General features: G+C 33.1%; 1 protein-coding gene across 19 annotated transcripts in view; it reads left to right on the top strand.

Annotated features, from left to right (window-relative positions):
* The window catches only part of LOC145268305 (hypoxia-inducible factor 1-alpha-like), a 347,774-nt gene that overhangs the window by 145,451 nt on the left and 181,878 nt on the right, over nucleotides 1-20,445 (top strand). For all 19 annotated transcript variants that reach the window (XM_080123749.1, XM_080123746.1, XM_080123754.1 and 16 more), the window contains exon 2: nucleotides 16,475-16,662. In XM_080123749.1, coding sequence (XP_079979875.1) covers nucleotides 16,475-16,662 — 188 coding nt within the window. The remainder of the gene's footprint in view (nucleotides 1-16,474; nucleotides 16,663-20,445) is intronic.

Genomic DNA, 20,445 nt, shown 5'->3' with positions numbered 1-20,445 from the left:
ATTTGACTATTTTTAAACTATGGGAACACATATTTCTTCAGGCACAAGGCTAGACGGCCAACGCGAATGTGTGGTTTTTACTGCATTCTGTCCATCCGTAGTTCTATACAAGGACAAACAGCTACTTCCAGTTTTTCAATAAAGACATAAAAATGATTGCGTAATCATACTTTTTTCAAAGAGTTGTTTAAAAAATTCTTTTATTTAAAAAATAAATGGAATTTAAAATATAAATATGGATAAATTCTGACAATGAAGAATGGAACTAAACATTCAATAATATTTTTTATAGGTAAGTGATTTTTTGGAATTTATATCGGTTTTTTATAACCAAAGTAAGTAAATTTCGTTGATTTTCTTCAAATCTTTTTTAAAGAAAATCGATTTAAAAAAACAAATATTGCATAATTTGCTATTAAACCTGTTATTTTTTTAAAATTTAGTCTTTGCCCCTTTAATTGAAAAAAAAATTAGGGTTTGAATTACATTTTTCAAGTAGTTATAAGCTTGTAAAGATAGGAGGTCGAATTATTCAACTTTTTTTCACGCATTCTTAAGATCGGTTTCTGACACTGCTAGGTCACCACTTATCAAGGCCCGGAGGCCACTCGAGGATAAGGGTTAGTGAGTGTACAGTAATCAATGGAATAATTTCTTAGTAATCGTTAGTAGTAGAAAGTAGTAGGTAAATTGGATAATTTAATCGGACGGTTTTTTGTTTCCTTAAACTGCAAAAGGGCCGAAATTTTGGAAAATGATGACATTTACAATAATTTTATTGTCTAACTTTATGTATGTTATTTTTCTTTATCTGTATGTATGCTTCCCCCCCCCCTATCCAATATATTTTGGGTATCCTTAATAGTTTAATCCCTCCTGAGATTATATTACCGTAAAATATGCTGTCTGCTACCGAATTATCCATATGTTTAATTCATGCATGTAATTTGTATCCTGTTCTATGATTAGACTTAATTACAACTTTTACACGATTTCCTGTGGCTGTAATCAATCTGTGTACGTCTCCTTTTCACGAGTTTTGAATCCACGTTGCTCTAGTTTTGGCTTATGTAATTTCATGTTGTCGGCTTTACTATGTACGCCTAAAAATTATGTACGACCATTGTACAACTGATTGCCGCTGCTGCTGAGTAAAAGTCAATCGACTGGGTTCGTCATCGTAAAATATCGTTAAACACTCTTGGGGTTTGTATTCAGAATTTTCTTTTTTTTTTATAATTCAATTTTCACCCCAAACGAGGCTCAGTGCCACTTAGGGGGCTACTATCGGGGACATAAGTTGCAGGGATATTATGGAGGGAGATGAGTAGCAAGATGTCTGTTCACATTGCATTTGAACTTCTGCATGTCAGTACAGTTGGGAAAGCAGAATTCCAGAAGGGAGTTCCAAAGTCTAGCAGTTCTAAGGGAAGAAACTATTGGAGTAGAAGGCTTTCTTACACCTAGGGATTTCTACTGTGAAGGGGTGCGATTCAGCTGCTTGTCGGGTTTATTCACGTCGAGGGGGTGCACGTGCTTGTATTACTATACACATAGATTCGAAAAAGTTGTCAAAAAAACAAATATATAACAAATAAATGTTATCAAAGGCAAGATAAGTTACTTTTCTACCTAACTGGATAATGTTTTAGTGGTTTTATTTAATGTAACATGTTTATTCAGCTCGAAAAACATGCAGCGTTTACCAATGTATCGGAAAATTTTAAATGGCGCCGGACTCTTTGCTGAACATGGTAAGTATGGGAAAATGAGTTTAAAAAAAAAAAGACTAGATAAAATACTGTTAGAAGCTCGCTCAATATATGTTACCGTGACATAGGCTGACATATATACAGTGGGTTTTTAATAGTATTTTGTATAGTTTTTTATTTTTAACTCATTTTGCCAAACAGATTGTATTCAACAGAGAGTAAGACAACATTCAAAATTTTCCAATACATTGGTAAACACTGTTTTTCGAGCTGAATAAACATGTTAAATTAAATAAAAACACTAAAAACATATCCAGTTAGGTAGAAAAGTAACTTATCTTGCCTTTGATAACATTTATTTGTTATATATTTGTATTTTGACAACTTTTTCGAATCCATGTTTATAGTAATACAAAACTCCATCTTGCAATAAAACAAATTTACCCAGAAGTGTCGAGAGGTTATTTTTGGCAAATATCTTTTAAAGTCCATACCTAAAAAGATATTTACTAAAGAAAACTCCCGATTTTTTTTAATTACATATTATTCCCTCTCACACGGGCGATCTACTGGGCGTGAAAAATTATATTAAAATAAACAATAAGTTACCATTATTTTTGGTAAATCCTTAAAGACTGAGACTTTTTTTTGACACAGTGTGTCACTTTTTTTTTTATTTTTTAATCTTTGTAAAAAAAAAAAGAAAAAAAGTATTTGTTTAGTTTAATGAAGACATAACAAAAAAAATGAAAATATCGAAAAAAAATTATATTGTACAACTCGTTATGGAATAGTTTTCATACAAAAAAAAGGCACTTCTGCATTATGCGGGTGAATGCCATTGTTAGGGATGGTGGTGATAATTCCAATTTCTTCTTGGTAAAATAAATAACAAACAAGATTTTTTTTTTCCGAACAAAAAAATATTAAAAAACCAAAACATTTATTGTATAAAAATGTATCAAAATATAATTGCAAAGCCATTTTTCAAATTAAAGCAACTTTGAAGGGTCCACAACAAATTTATAATTTAAATGAAACATTTTTCTGAATTAAAGCAAGATGTTTTTATTTTATTTATTTATTTTTTTTTCGAAAGATTTTTTTTTAATTGAAGTATAATTGTGGCAGTGTGGCACATGTTGATGGAAAAGCTTACAAGAAAATATAATTTCAATAAAACAATTTTGCAGTTAAAGTAACATTGGATTTTCATAATTTTTTTTTTTTTTTTTTTTTTTTTTTTTTTTTTCGAACAAATAAATATTTTTAATGAAACATTTTTTGAATTAAAGAAACGTTGAAGGGTCAACAACAAATTAATAATTTAAATGAAACATTTTTCCGAATTAAAGCCATATTAGAATTATCTTCCCCTGTTTTATATTTTTCTTTCTTTTTTTTTTTTACATAGGCGTCACCACTTATCAAGGCCGAGAGGCCACTCAAGGATAAGGATTAAAGAGTGTACAGTAGTCAAAAGGACAATATAGTAATTGATAGTAGTGGAAATTTGATAAATTTGTTAACTCAAGTGTAACGGCTCGCCAGAAACTTGTTCACATTGGACTTGAAGACAACCATATTATAGACAGCTGGAAAGTAGGAAAACGGAAACCAATTCCACAGGCGTGCAATTCTAAGAAAGCAGCTTTGATCATGGAAGCTACGTTTAGGTTTAGGCAAAGATAAAGAGTGGGGGGGGGAATTATTGATAGTGTTTTCAGCTAGACGAGTATTTCTTGTGAAAGTTTGGCGAGGGGGGGACCATAGATTGAAGCTCAGTGGAACACTTAGACACAAAATCGGCTTTTTAATCTGTGGGGAAATCCAGATCCGCAACATGAGACACTTTGGATGAGAACAAAAATAAAAATTGTCTCAGTCTAGAAGGATTTCTCATCCCCCTGATCGAGGTCAGATAATGGTGAAGTACATTATCAGAATGGATACTACACTATGGTCTTCACCAAAAGGCCAAGATCCAAAGATAAAAACCTAATTTATATACTACTATCTTATTTATTATATGGTTTGTTACTGTGTATACATTTCCTGTGTATAAATTTTTAGATGGTGAGAGGAAGCTCGAATGATATCAGGGCTCCATGGACAAATTTATCTTTAGTTGACCTTTAGCAACTAAAGATTTTTTATTTTTTTTTACACAAGAATCACTTATCAAGTCCCGGAGGCCACTCGAGCATAAGGGTTAATGAGTGTATATTAATCAATTATAGCGTAGTAAACATAAGTAGTGGGAATTTTGTAAATTGGATCACTTAGGAGGACGGTTCATCAAGAACTTGTTTACGTTGGACTTGAAGACAATCAGATTGTAGTTAGCTGGAAAGCAGGCCAAGTAGAAAAGTTGTTAGCCGAACATATGATTTTTAGAATATGACATCTTTGATTCGTGACGAGTGCGTGCATCATAAAGAATTTTTTTTTATAGGCGTAATTCTAAATATCCATCGAATTTTATTTTGACTTTTGAAGATATAAACATTCACATTTCTTCAGATGTTTTTGAAACAGACTGCTTTAAAAAAAAAAAAAGAAAGAAAAAAGAAAGAAAAGAGTATATTGTTCGATTAAACTTTTATTGTTTAAATAATTTGATTTTGCTTGTTTTATTTAAAAACAAATAAAGGTTGGAAAAAACATTTTTCATTTAGCAATGAGCTTTGGAAGATTGTCAATGGGAGAAAAAAAAAAAAAAAACAATCGCCAAAAGATGAGCGTTTTATTATTTCTAGTTGCCACTTGGAAAAATCACTCGCAAATGCGACTGTTTCACTCGCAATGTCAATCCCTGAATATAAATAAAGGGTATAGGAGGTCAATAATAAAAATGAAAGGAGAGAGAAGGGTTCTATTAGGACATCTCAAGTGTTTCAGAAGTAGTCGAAATTTTCAAATATTTATGAAACTCTTTTATGCCATAATATATCCTCTTCTTTTTCTCTTCTACACCCTCTCCTCCTTTCTCTCTTGCTCACCGACGTTTCTGTCTTCCACCCTCTTTTTCTTATTTCTTTTTATTTTGTACCTCCCCTCTCTTACTTTGTAATCTGATTGTCAATGAATATATCTAAGTTAAGAGTCCTATAACGAATACTGATCCCACGGGTCATGGGTTTGTTTAGTATCTCTTTAAAATGCTTAATCAATACATCACTTTAAACAAGATTATTTCATGGTTCTTGCCCCATGGTAATGCTTAAATATTATTCTGTGCTGCTGCGGTTGAACAGACCAAACCTGCGACGATATACATTCACATTAGACCCTGTGCATAATTACACTGGTGTTTGCTCAGAGATGTACCGGCAATCTCCTTTCGCATTGTGTTCTGCAGTCCTGAACATGGTGCCTCAGAATTGTGTGAATGAATATGTACCACTGTCATATTTTTGGAATTCTGTCTTGTCTAACCATCGTGATGTTCCTAAGTTTTATACATTCCCTTCTATCTTAATGGGCGCAGTATCTGATGGAAGGAGGTTACGTAAAATTGTCTCTTTCTAAATGATTTCAGCATTTGCGCATGCGTGAATCGTTTCACTTCTCAGATACTTTAACTACATAAATTTGCCAAGTCATGCCCAATAGGTTAGGACATTGACTGAGAAATATTTGTTTTTGCGTTTACGTTCGCGCATGCATTATGGCGGACGTTTTTTTTTTGTTTTTTTTAAAGTATTTTTGGAAACGTTAATTTCGGTAAGTTTTTGCATTTAAACAAAATCAAAAGATTTTTTAAAATATTTTTTGTTTTGTACTTTGTTTTATTTATTTGGATTAAAACAAATAATTAGAGGGAATTTTTTTATTGGCGGTTGATTAAATTAAAAAATAAATAATTTTTCTTATTTCAAATTTTTTATCAGCGATTAATTTAGCTGAGGGTTGATTTAAAGATCAGATTATTATTAAATGCATGAATATTATTTATGTAAATCACAAATGTATATTTTTTTTAAAAATTTTAACCACTTAAAATATTTTTTTCTTGCTCACATGCCCCTATTTCAGATTCGTAGCAGTGAGCCAACATCAGTGATTTTTTTTTTTCAAACTGGTTTAAATTATTGCATAGTAAAAAATAAATGAAAACAAAAATCATTTAGCAAGTGTAGTCAAACGCAACTTGATTTTTTTTTTTTTTATATGGCCGGGCCAAAGCCGGTAGCCCTGCTAGTGGCTTAATAAAGAGGAGAAAAACCCCAACTTTCTGACGTAGGCAAGATTTATATCCTATATGAGGACAAATCCTTTTTTCATTGGAATGTTCATGGTAGATTGAACACTGTCATTGTGATACTTGCTTTATTTAGTCCAAACTGCAGATATCCCATCATGCTTCAACTGTATGCAGATAGGGCTGAATCATGCTGTCACTGATATGATCTTCTATGACATATTCTATGACATATTATATCGCATATTGTTTTGCTGAAAGTACCCACTTAAGAAACAAGTTGTCCCCCCCCCCGACTTCTTTTAAACAAGGTGACTCTGATTTTGATGGATTTTTTAGATAATAATTGATTATTCGTATTATTTGGATTCTTCAGACTACTGTTCTCATCTTGATCATCATAATGTTTCGGTCAGTGTAATCTGACCTTCATCAGGTGTATCTTGTCAAACTCGACCCGTGGCGTAATGGATAAAGTACTTGGTAATTTTCATTTGTATGTTACACTCTTCTGGAGGCAAAAAGTTCAATTCTCAGTGTGGGCGACATTCATAATACAACTGGGAATTACTTAAGTCATGGGTGGTGGAATGAGAGCGTGTTATGGTTGAGGATTAAATGAATTCTGTGCAGATACCCGTGTTTGGCAGAGTCCCGAATTCGATAAGATACACCTGGAGAAGATCAGAGGTTACATTGACCAAAATGTTGTGAAAATAACACCCAGGATGAGAGCAGTAGTCCGAAGAATTACAAATAATACAAAATTAACTTTTATATCAAAAATAAAAATGTGTTTACATGCCTTCCCCACTTTCATTTTTTTTTTTATGTTCAATTTATTATATCAATTACCATATTTTCAGATTATAAGATTTTTTGTTGCATTTCTTATAGTAGCCAATAAAACAAAAAAAACATGGATGAAACAAAAAAAAAAAAATCCAACAAAAGGCAAGCTTCCTGAATAAGTATTTTATTTTGTGTGTTTTAACTTATGTTTTAAAGTAGATAAACGCTTTAAAATTAGTGGCAAGTCTGAGTTTGGGGGGGGGGGAAAGTTTTGTTAGTTGTTTGGATCCTGGATAATTGCTCAAAAATTGAAAATTAAACAAAAATACTTGTAGAAACCCATCCAATATTTGTCGGCAATCGTACGAAAATGTTCTACTATTCATCTTTTCTGACTTCATTTTCTTTTTTTTCTGTCATTAGTTACTGAAGAACAAATCTTCTTAGACAGAGGCAATTTTTATTTTTTGTTTCAATCCCGAGTTCTCTTTTGATGGAGGTGGATTTCCCCTACACTAAAAACTAGTCGTCTTCAAGTCCAATGTGCACAAGTTCTTGATGACTCATCCTCTTTAAGTAATCCAATTGATCAGATTTTCACTACTAACGGTTGCTACAATATTTTACCATTGACTACCTACCATACACTCAGTAACCTTTATCCCCCGGGCCTTGATAGATGGTGACTCTTTTGTAAAAAAAACAAAACAAAAATAAAAAACAAACAAACCCTGACCTTGTGTCTTATTGCCTATATGGAGAGGTAAGTAAGAACCATCCCTAAGTTTTTTGTGCTAGGAACAAAGTGTAGTATCTGTTCTGAAATGATACTTCATCTTTTCTATCCTCTTTTCGTGAAGAAAATCCTTCTAGATTGAAGCATTTTTTATTTTTGAGGGCGGAGAATGGCTAGACTTTCCTTACATTAAAAATTAATCCTGTATTTAATTCTGTTCTTGTGAGCAGCCAAGTAAATAAAGGGGCTATAGGGAATGTGGAGTGGCATCTTAATTACCATTACTCTTAGGTCCACTTTGGCTCGAAGTGGTAATATTTTTTAGGGCGTTTCATGTTACCAGATCAGGCTGTCTGAAGACACCGGCTTCTTGACTAAAAATGCACCAAGCATAATGTTATTTTTGTTTTCTTTCCCTCTGCAAAACTTGATCATGTTCTGCAAAGTCAAAAACAAAAACAATTTTCTTCTACAAAACAATCAAACCAAACACCATAAATAAATATTTGAAGATATAAAGAATTTGAAGTATAATTTTTTTTTTTTTTTCTGAAATGACTGGATTTTCTTTAAATAACCCAAGCAGTGTTGATATGCCATAAAACAAAACAGCCAAACCAATAATGATGATGATGATGATGATGATGATGATGACGACAACGACACTACCAATTGAAGTTTTTTTGTTTTTTTTATAGATTGTCTTCAAAAACTTAGAATTTAGGTCTGGTGAATTAAAGTATGCATTGTTCAACTGCACTCAAGTTGTCTTCCTTTACAGGAAGAAGGCCAAAGGGTTTTCCTGTTTTGTATGTTGCGTTTGCAGTCGATGTTAAGTTAGGTCATTGTGATATGTCAATTAGAGGGCAAATAGTTTCTGGACAAAAAAAAAAAAAAGAAAAAAAAAATTCTTAACAGGAGTAAAAAAAAAAAGAAGCAAATTTTGTTTCTCCTATGAAAAAGTTGTCTTAATGAATATATATTATATATATATATATATATATATATATATATATATATATATATATATTTTTTTTTATTACATTTTCACCCCAAACAAGGCAAATTGCCACTTTGGTGTAGGGGGCTACTATCAGGGGCAACAACTACTGAGGTACTATGTAGGGATTTGGGCAGCAAGGTGTCGGTTCACGTTACACTTGAACTTCTGCACGTCAGTACTGTTGGGGAAGCAGGGACCTGGAATGGAATTCCAGAGTCTAGCAGTTCTGGGGAAGAAACTATTGGAGTAAAAAGATCTTTTACATCTAGGGATCTCTACAGTGTGGGGGTGGGATTTAGTAGCCTGTCGGGTTTGTCGAGGGTGCTCACGACGTGGGGGCACAAGTGATTGCAATTCGTCAGAGCATTCACCACTAAAATACTTGTAGAAAAGGCAGAGGGATGCAACATTTCGTCGATGGGACAGAGGCTGAAGCTTAGATGCCAGTTCAGGGCCTATCAGGTTTGCGACTCTCTTTTGAACCTTGTAAAGGAGCGAGAGACTAGTAGCAGATGCACCAGCCCAGATGTGGCAGCAATACTCCATACATGGGCGAATGGTGGCCTTATAGAGGTACAGGATACTTTCGGGTGTTAGTAGTTGTCTAGCACGGTAGAGAGAGCCCACCTTCCTTGCAGCGGCCCTGGCAATGCCTTCAACGTAATTGTTCCAACTCATCTTTCCTGTGAACGTTAGGCCAAGGAGTTTGAAAGATGGACTCTCAGATAAAGAGTCGTTGGCCATTGCTATGGGTGGTAGAGAGGGTTTCTTGTAATTATTGAATGAAACTAGTTTAGTCTTGGCAGCATTGAACGCGACCAACCACTTTTGTCCCCATTCCACTACAGATTGGAGGTCTTCCTCTAGTGTTTCCGCCATTTCTCTAGATGTGTTCATTCGTCTTCCTGTCGTGCCTGCCATAGAGTGTAGTGTCGTCAGCATATATACCCATCTCAGAGGCAATGTTGTCGGGGAGGTCATTTATGAATATCAGGAACAATAGAGGTCCAAGGATAGAACCCTGGGGCACCCCCGCATTTATATCATATTGTTTAGATGTACGACCGTCGAGGACAACCTGGATTTTTCTCTTATCTAAGAAGGATTTAATTATGTTAAGTATTCTACCAGTGATACCGTATGATCTGATTTTCCTGAGGAGACCCTCATGCCATACCCTGTCAAAAGCCTTAGATATATCTAGAGTTACCGCTCTGCCCTCCCCCGCTTTGTCCAGTGAATGGTATATACGTTCAGAGATCACAGTTAGGATGTCTGCTGTGGAACGGGCTTGTCTAAATCCATATTGTTTGTCAGTCAGTAGTTTAGCATCTGTAAGATGATTGACTAGAGCATGGTTAATTATGGTCTCAAATATTTTGGCAAAAAGTGGGAGGAGGCTAATGGGGCGATAATTTGATGGGTCTGTCCTTTCGCCAGAATTCTTGAATACTGGTACAACAGAAGCAGTTTTCCAACAGCCCGGAAAGCAAGCTTCATTAAGGCATTTGTTGTAGAGTTTGGAGAGAACTGGCGCTACTTCGGCTGAGCACTTTTTTAATAGCACAGCTGGGATAAGATCGGGTCCACATGCTTTTGAGGTGTCAAGGTTTTTTATGATAGCATGCACCTGAGCAGGGGTGGTTTTCAGATCGTCTAGTGTGGCGTCTGTCCGCATAGGAAATTGAGGTAGGGGGTGGTTGGAAGGGTCCAGTGTGGAGTTTGAGGCAAACCGACTGGCAAGCATGTTAGCCTTGTCGGTTGGTGAGGAGACAACCTCGTGATTGTTGGTTAGTGGGGGAATTGTTGATTGCCCATTATTTACTACACTGTTGTAGATTTTCCAGAAGTCTCGAGTTCCTAGTTTTTGTGCTTCGATGCGCTTTTTAGTGGTTTCAGTAAATTCTCTCTTAGCTGTCGCTATTTCTTTCTTAACGTTATTTCTAGCTTCTATATACTTCAGTCTGTTTGAACTGGACTTATGTCGGTTAAACCTACGGTATGCATGCTGCTTTTGAGCAATGGCAGTTGCACAAGTCGACGTAAACCATATATATATATATATATAAGAATGATTTCAATCATTTAATAAAAAAATAACGATCCTGGTGTCTAACTCTGTCCTGTGGGGAGGCATTGTAAATAGGAACATTCTGCAGGTTTTCTAAATTTTCAAATTAAAGTTACATTTTTTTTTTTTTTTTTTTTCCAAAGATGTGACCCATTTTCTCTATTCTAAATTTGTTTTTCCGAGATTTTTGTCCCTTGATTATAGGGTGTCAGAGAGAAAGGACTGGTTACATCAGGTTAGACTATTCTTGCAAATCGGTGCCTGTTTAAAGACTCCCCCCCCCTTCTCCCTAGCTCCTGTATGGGGTTTTATAAACATGCTTGCAGGTAAAAGATGAAGATTTAACAACATTATGGCCAAGCGTGTTAATTTGGCCAATTGGACATACTTGAAGTCTTCAATGACTACCTTTGCTGTATTTTACACTTTCACTGTACAAATTGAGTACTAACTTGAGGTATTTTAATCCTGGTCCTTCGGGGCCTGGGCAACAAGTGTCAAGTAAAGACCATATGTGGGGGCAACCCCACATAAAAGACCTTGGTTAATGTAGGGACAACCCTTCATACCAATTGTCACTATCTAGCTCCTCTACTCCCCGGGGAGTTGGTCCCCATTCCCGCTTCACTCCTCACTTTAAAAATTGGCCTTGTGCCTAATTTGCTTACTGGGGGAGCAAATAAATGGCTTTAACATCTAAAGGGAGAGCTCATTTATTAGGTCTTTCTATCTTTGTTCCGTACCTGGTTAGTGTAAACATAAGCAGTTGATAAAAAGTTGAAGACATGAATGGGGACAATCAGAGGTGAACTAGCAGCATCATCAGGACCATAAGTAATCGATTTCCAACGATGGAATCGGAATTGACTTGTAATATTATGTGACTAAGCTTAGAATTATGAAAAGTGGAATCTTGAATAATCGTCCAAGATAATGTATTTGCGCAGGGAGAATTTTTAAATTAATAATTAACTAATTTTAAATTAATAATTAACTAATAAATATATTCTATGAGATTGTTATGCAGCCCATAACTTCCTTTATTCCTGAAATTAAAGAAACATTCCTTGAATATCAAGTTCTTAAGACCCTGGAAGTTTAAACCTTAAATTTGAGACATTTTTCTCCCTAGAATCAAAATCATGTAATAAATTTAGATCAAAATTAGACTAAAGATTCTAGACGTAAGGTTTAGTATCTTGATATCTAAGTATCATTATATCTTGGTTTTAATCTTAAGGGGACAAAAAAAAAAAAAAAAAAAAGAAATGGTGTAGAATTCTTCACACGGACACACATCGTTAGTTATCCTTTCAAAACCAAAAGTATTTAATTTACACTCATAATATTTTATTTATATTTTTTAAAATTTTATCTTATGAAGTACGTCTTGCACGTGTTTCGATGAATGATGGAAGCACACCAAACAACTCATCAGAAACAAATGTATTGGAAAATTTGTTGGATAATTTTTTTCCCTCTTTATTTTACTTGGAATGAAAATGGCGATATTTAAAGTTCGCAAAACATGAAAATAAAAAAAAACCTTTACTTATTGCAGTGTTTATAGGCACCCTCCTAAAAAGCAATTGAATCCAAACACGCGTGAGACGCCATCTTCTGCCACTATATTTTTTGATTTTCTCTCTCTCTCTCTTATATATATATATATATATATATATATATATATATATATATATATATATAATATATAATATATATATATATATATATAATTTATTCTAATGAATGTTTATAATCAGCTGGAATCTGACTAAACAAAGAACATGTTCTTTTTGTTTGTTTGTTTGTTTTTTTTTTTGCAATTGACATAACAATTTTAGTTACAAGTGTTTCGGGAAATGGTTTTTACAAGTGGTCGACAGATACGCTCACACCATTTTTGGACAATTGGTCAGACGCAGACGAACTGTTTGTTACTCATTAAAATCTCTCTCTCTCTCTCTCTCTCTCTCTCTCTCTCGCAGACAATCACTCTTTCTCTCATTCGTTTAGTCACTTTCAATCACTGTTACTCTCTCTTTACTCACTCCCCCTCTTTCTTGTATTATCTTCCTATCTTATTTTTTGTTTCATTCCCAATCACACATTTGCTCTCTTTCTCTCCCTCTTTCCCCAGTTATTTTCTTTATTTTTAACTCTCCTTGTCACATTTTCATACAACTACTCAATCCTAGTCTTTGCTCCTCTTTCCTCCTCTCTTTCTATCCCTGTTTCTCTATCTCTCCCCTCCTCTTTCTCCTACTATGCTACTCTCCATTCTGTCTCCATTTCTCATATTCATTGACACTCTATCTCCCTTTGCACTCTCTCACATCAAATAATTGTTGTTGCTTACATTTTGGGAGTGAACAAATAGGTGTATCAGAATTTTTGGAGGATTTTTTGACACCTCTAACACAAAACTGCTAATAAAATATAAAAAAACTCGTAATTTCTCTTTTAAAAGTGTGTTATTTATTTTCTTTATGGATTATACTTCCAAAATAAACTATTAAAGTTGTATAAAAAGTAATAGAAATATTATATTTTATTTTTTAAAAACAGTAATGAAATTAATTGAATTTTACGAGTTCAGTATTTTTCAATTTTTAAAATTTAAAAATCTATCAAAATTTTTTTATTGATTCTATTTTTACGATATTTTCAGGGTCAATGTGAAATTTTATGCTCTTTCCAATAAACCGAATATAATATTTTAGACAACCGCTTTTTTTTTTTAATTCACGCCCCCCCCTATTTTGAAATGTCTATTAAAAAGTAAATAATTAATTTATGTGCCAACGTTTTATATATCACAAATTGAAGATAAAAGATCAATAAATAACATATTCTAATTAAAACAACAACAACAAAAAAAAAAACACGTTGCTTGTATATATATATATTTTTAATGAAACCTTGATCCTTGCCCCTTTAATTGAAAAAAAAAAATTAGGGTTTGAATTACATTTTTCGAGGAGTTATAAGCTTGGACAGACAGGGGTTGAATTATTCAATATTTTTGCACGAAGTTTCTGACACACCTAGTGAACAAACCCAGGAGAAAGTTTTTTTTTCTTTCTTTTTACTCGTAATTTAAGAAGAAGAAGAAAAAAAAAAAAGAAAATATATTTTTCCATTCTATCCTTTTTGTTTTTAAAATTTTCAAATTTATTTTTAACTTTTTTTTTTTTATTCAGAAATGAAAAAAAAAATTAAATATGTATTATAAAAATATACATTTTAATTTGGAACGGAATTTTTTGGGATTTAAATGTTGGTCAATAATCATATTTGTTACATAAATGTCTCCTGCTCTGATGCTGTATTGTATCTGTTTTGTACTTGGCCTTAGAAGAGAGAAATCCTTCTAGACCGACTCAATATTAATTTTTGTCCCAATGGACAAAATGAGTTTGGAAAAACAGCTAAATATTAAAAAAAATAAAAATACAAAATCTAAAATCAGCTTCATTCTGATCATCCCCCCTACTCACCCTTGCTCCCTTTTGCTACACTTTAAATAGTATTACTATTACCGTTATATTCCCTTTTGTTTATAATGGACTATTGCAACGCTTTTTTTTTTTAAATTTTTTTTTTCTATTAAGAGGAAGAATTACAGAAGTGTAAATTTTTTTTTACGGTTTTCTTTCTTTTTTTTTTTTTTTTAATTTTAATTTTTCAGGTTATTCGATGCCAAATACGACAGTTTGGAAAAATGTTTTTAGGCTTAAAGCTTTTTATATCTTCAAATATTTCTTCATAATTGATTGTTTTGTAGAAAGGAAAATGTTTTTGTTTTTGACTTTGCAGAAGGAAAGGACCCCCCCCCCCCAAAAAAAAAAAAAAAAAACAAAAACAATAGCATCAATGTTTGGTACAATTTTGGCCAGGAAGCCAGTATCTTCAGACAGCCTGATCTGGTATCACCAGATGCCTAATCACTTTGGGCCAAAGTGGACCTAAGAGTAATGATAATTAAGGTGCAACTCCATATTCCCCACATCTCTCAAATGGGGCCTAACCACTGGATGTCTTTTAACTGATCATCCCTTCACACCACTCTCTCTCCTTCTTGCTACAGTTTAAATAGTATTACTATCACCGCTATATTCCCTTTTGTTTAGAACAAACTATTGCAACCCTTTTATTTTTTTTCCTTTATTATCTTCTATTAAGAGAAAGAACCGCAGAAGTGTTAGTTGCTTTACTGTTTAAAAAAATTTTTTTTAATGGCATCAGTCCTTTTCGGGTTATTTAATGTGAAATATGTCAGTTTTGAAAAATGTTTTTAGACTTAAAGCTTTTTATATCTTCAAATATTTATCAATAATTGATTGTTTTGAAGAAAGAAAAATGTTTTCGTTTTTGACTTTGCAGAGGGAAAGGATCTCCCCCCCCCCTTGAAAAAAAAATAGCATCAGTCTTTTAACTGATAGATACTGTAAGAGGGGGGGGGGTAAAACAACACACTGCAAATGAGTGTGAGAGTGATAGATAGAAATTGAGTAAGAGATTAGTTGCTTAGTGAGTTAATTGCAAATTACAATTGGAAGAATTAAAATGGAAATTTTCTTTTCAAACATAACTTAACCCCCAAACCAAAGAATATTTGAACATGTTTCAGATTTTTTTTTTAGATGAGGATTAATTATTTGTAATTATTTAGACTACTGTTCTCATCTTGGATTTTACTCCCACAATGTTTCGGCCCTTGTAATTTCCTAGGTTTTTCGGATTAATCTGAGACATAACAGATATGAGTGTCAAATAACAATTGGTTCAAATTGAGTCTTCTAGAGGTTGGAGGTTCAGGTTAGCAATAATCCTACAATTTCGAATCCACAGATGCAATTGCGATCAGCCAGTTGATGCATATGAGATCCACCCCCTTTTATGTATGAGCACTGTCAGATTCCCTAGATATGGTGCTCTAAATTTGTAACAGAGCATATGGATGACGTTTGAGATCACGTTGGAGACATGGATGACGTTTGATATCGCGCTGGAGACATGGATGACGTTTTAGATCACGCTGGAGACATGGATGACGTTTGAGATCACGCTGGAGACATGGATGACGTTTTAGATCACGCTGGAGACATGGATGACGTTTTAGATCACGCTGGAGACATGGATGACGTTTGAGATCACGCTGGAGACATGGATGACGTTTGAGAGGACAGAGGTTAGAGAGAAAGTGCATGAACCCGATTTATTCAGAAAAGTATTCAGAAATAAATGTGTTTACAATATGAAAAAGTAAATTAGAGTTATTCTTTGTCTTGGTCTCCTTTGCGGCATAGACTACATACGTGTTGATCGTTTGTGTAAGTGTGTGTGTAACGTTACAAATGATGATTCGATGAGTCCTAGATATTGCTGACTTCCTATTAATCCTTGGACCATTTGGTGTCGATAGAGTAATTGTAAATAGTCTGATAGTCCAACAATGTTTTCCTTTAAAAACAACAAGTTGCTTATATGGGATGTGTTTACATTTTTGTGCCCTCATCATTAATAGAATTGTTAACAAACCGTAGATCTGCAGCAGTGTTAGTGCAATCAATCAAAATATGCTGAGCTTCCTGACAACTTGTATTCTAATTGATTACTATCTAGACGATTGGAGCTATACGCCCCTTCGGTTTGTTAATGACATGCCACACCGGGATAAATGTGATTTGACATGACTTTTATAAGCATCTCTTCGTCGCCATTTTCTGTGGAAAAGCCTTGAGTTTCCTCTCGGTCTACTGAGTCAGCAGGATATCTGATAAAACTTAAGTTTTTCTTATTGGTTTTTAAAAAAGAGATTTTATTAACTATAAAACTAATCTCTATCTCTTTATTAATTTTTCATTGTTTGAAATAAAATTTCTTCAGGAATTTAAAAATTAAAATCTAAATTTAAGAATTTTCCTCATAAATGTTTTCGTTTTCTTTGCAGAACTTCTGACAAAAGAAGAGAGAAATCGCGAGATGCTGCTCGCCAGCGGAGAACGCAGGAGACAAATGTTTTCACAGAATTGGCTAAAAACCTTCCAATCCCAGAGAGCAAATCGTCTCAGCTTGATAAAGCGTCGATTATGCGCTTGACTTTGACAACGCTAAAACAGAAAAAACTGAAAGCTTTACGTAAGAACTTTTAAAATTTCATCATTTTTTTTTTTTTTTGGTTTATTATCTATATATAAAGTTCTAGTTTTTATCTGTTTGTTTACAAACTCCTAGAATTTTGAAGATGGATCTCAATAAGCTTATATATTCTGCAACTGCATTATGTAGGGTACTTGGATGAATATATTTCATTTTGATTTAAAGATTGTATGACATTATTATTGTGGGAGTCTTCATATATGCCTGGCATTCATAAAAAGTAACTATAAATGCAGATTTTGTATCATTACTGAGCCTGGGTCTAATGAATAATATATATATATATATATATATATATATATATATATATATATATATATATATATATATATATATATATATATAATACTGATTTCCAAAGTTAAAAAAAAGAAAGAAAAGGGCTTGGGTGCCATCAGCAATATCAAAACCAAAACGAGCTGTGTTCCCTACCGTTTTAGCTATCAACAGATAAATAATAAAGATTTTAAATTAAACTGCTTCAAACTACGAATGAATTTGCGCATGCACCAAAGTAATAGAAATGTGTCATAGATAATAGATGTCATAGTAATATGTCATAGATAATAGATGTCATAGTAATAGAAATGTGTCATAGATAATTGATGTCATAGGAATATGTCATAGATAATAGATGTCATAGTAATAGGAATATATCATAGATAATAGATATAGTAATAGAAATATGTCATAGATAATAGATGCCATAGTAATAGGAATATATCATAGATAATAGATATCATAGTAATAGAAATATGCCATAGATAATAGATGTCATAGTAATAGGAATATATCATAGTAATAGGAATATGTCATAGATAATAGATGTCATAGTAATAGGAATATGTCATAGATAATAGATGTCATAGTAATAGGAATATGTCATAGATAATAGATATCATAGTAATAGAAATATGCCATAGATAATAGATGTCATAGTAATAGGAATATATCATAGTAATAGGAATATGTCATAGATAATAGATATCATAGTAATAGAAATATGCCATAGATAATAGATGTCATAGTAATAGGAATATATCATAGTAATAGGAATATGTCATAGATAATAGATGTCATAGTAATAGGAATATGTCATAGATAATAGATGTCATAGTAATAGGAAAATGTCATAGTAATAGGAATATGTCATAGATAATAGATGTCATAGTAATAGGAATATGTCATAGATAATAGATATCATAGTAATAGAAATATGCCATAGATAATAGATGTCATAGTAATAGGAATATATCATAGTAATAGGAATATGTCATAGATAATAGATATCATAGTAATAGAAATATGCCATAGATAATAGATGTCATAGTAATAGGAATATATCATAGTAATAGGAATATGTCATAGATAATAGATGTCATAGTAATAGGAATATGTCATAGATGATAGCTGTAATAGTAATAGGAATATGTCATAGATAATAGATGTCATAGTAATAGGAAAATGTCATAGTAATAGGAATATGTCATAGATAATAGATGTCATAGTAATAGGAATATGTCATAGATGATAGCTGTAATAGTAATAGGAATATGTCATAGATGATAGCTGTAATAGTAATAGGAATATGTCATAGGTAATAGATGTCATAGTAATAGGAATATGTCATAGGTAATAGATGTCATAGTAATAGGAATATGACATCGATAATAGAAATATGTCATAGTAATAAAAATATGCCAGCAAGTTGAAATGAACATTTTCCATTTCAACTTGTCGGCATATTTCTGTACGTGTTATTCATCCATCCAAACAAAGATTTTACTCCTTATAAACCATCATTGGTGTATGATTACTATATCCTATTATTTCAGTGTTACGTGACCAGTAGTTTAAGAGTTTATCAGATAAACATTTTCACATAGACACACACACACACATACCTACATCTAGTATTTTATTTACATAGATTCATTTTTAGTTTTAGATTTATTTTAAAAGATATTATGTCTTTTAAGATATCACTATTTGACGATAATAATGTGATAAAGATAATAGGGGAGGGAGTAAATATTTTAAAATAGCTAGACTTTGAATTTGGATATAGTATTGGAAAGTGTACAGAAAGGGACTCTGCTAATAAAATGATTAGACTCTCCATTATAAAACTAGGTTGAAATTCTTAGGTCTAACTACTTTACTATAGAGGAGAACTAGAGATAATTTAATTGAGAACTGTTATTTTAACAATATATAAAACTCCAATAAGACCTTGCAACCGAATAATTTTTTTTTCAAATATTGCAGGGTGGAATGATAAATTTGTTGCCCTAAAGAAAACAGCACTACAGCTTTATTTTAAAACTTTTATTGAAAAAATCAATTCAGCTAACTTGATTATGTAGTAGAGCTGACATCTATTCAATGTAGCTGCCTTCAGCCTCAATCACTACCTTGATATGAGCCCAGAACTGGGAGCATGCCTTTTCTACAAGCGTCAGCAGAAGCTTGGTGAATACTCAGCGGATGGCGGCATTCAGGCTGGCTTTGATGTTGTGGGAGGTCATGTTGGTGATGTTCTCAACATATGACCAAACGAAGTAGTCCTGTGGGTTCTGGTTGAGGGAGGAGGGTGTCCAGTGAGAGAAAAGTACAAAATCATAGTACTCCTTCTGAAGCCAAGCCTGGGTCTCTTTGGACATGTGGATCAGCTCTGAGTCCTGTTGCCACACCCAGGGTCTGCTAGTGGTCACCTGATTGCATCAGGGGATCACCATGCTCTTCAACATATCCAGGTACTATTGATGTTGATTTTCAAGTTGACCTTGAAGACGTAAGGTGGCATGATGTGGCCCTCACTTGAAACCACAATAAAGAGCATAATTGTGGCTGGAAACTTCATTGAGCTGTGCCCTCAAGTGTTGCAGTCATAATAGAAGGCTGCTATCGCTCTTGGGATTTGTACATAACTGGCCAACTAGTAGATGATCTGCAACAAAAAAAAACAAAAAAAACGGTTTTCATCAAATGGAAATGGAATAATGTTGTCTTTTCTAGGGTGAGAAATTTATCGTTCCATCCTGTAGTACTGAATAGAAAAATTTGGTTACATTTTTGACATTATTTCGTACGTTTAATTTGAAAATTTAGAAAACCAAATAATGTTATATAATTTTTTATGAAATGATTAAAATAATTTTTTTTTCCTGCAACCTTGGTTGTTATCGCAACATTTTCAAAGAAGACTTAATAACTTTTTTCTTCATTTTGTTGGTGGTATTAACCCAAAGTGTCGACCCGCTCATGGGAAGAGAAAAAGTATACATCCGATATTGTTGGCGGTTGTTGTAAAGTCAGAGCCAATGGTTAGCACAAATTTTGAATAGAAAAATTTGGTCATATCTTTTTAAATTTTTCATTAAAAAAAATGATTTTAATCATTTTAATAAAAAGATTGACATTCAGTTTTCTAAATCTTTAAATTTTGAATAGAAAAATTTGGTCATATCTTTTTAAATTTTTCATTAAAAAAAATGATTTTAATCATTTTATAAAAAGATTGACATTCAGTTTTCTAAATCTTTAAATTTTGAATGCTTCTGAATTTTTGAGATGGAAAAGTTTTGCCAGGCTTAGTAGCTAAGCCACACAAGAAGGGCAGGAACTGGACTGGCTTATTTGAGACACATGTCATGAGGGCACTTTTTAGAGAGGACGCTTATCCCCGATACCACTCTCGGTTGTGACAACCTTTGAAACCCTTGGGCGGTAGGACTCGTCAACTTTAGAGGGTAGCTCACC

This window comes from Euprymna scolopes, chromosome 43 (assembly GCF_053919585.1).
Source record: "Euprymna scolopes isolate OS-2025 chromosome 43, ASM5391958v1, whole genome shotgun sequence".
NCBI classification, from domain to species: Eukaryota; Metazoa; Mollusca; class Cephalopoda; order Sepiida; family Sepiolidae; genus Euprymna; species Euprymna scolopes.
Note: the sequence above shows the minus strand (reverse complement) of the source record. Positions and strands in the feature narration are given on the sequence as shown.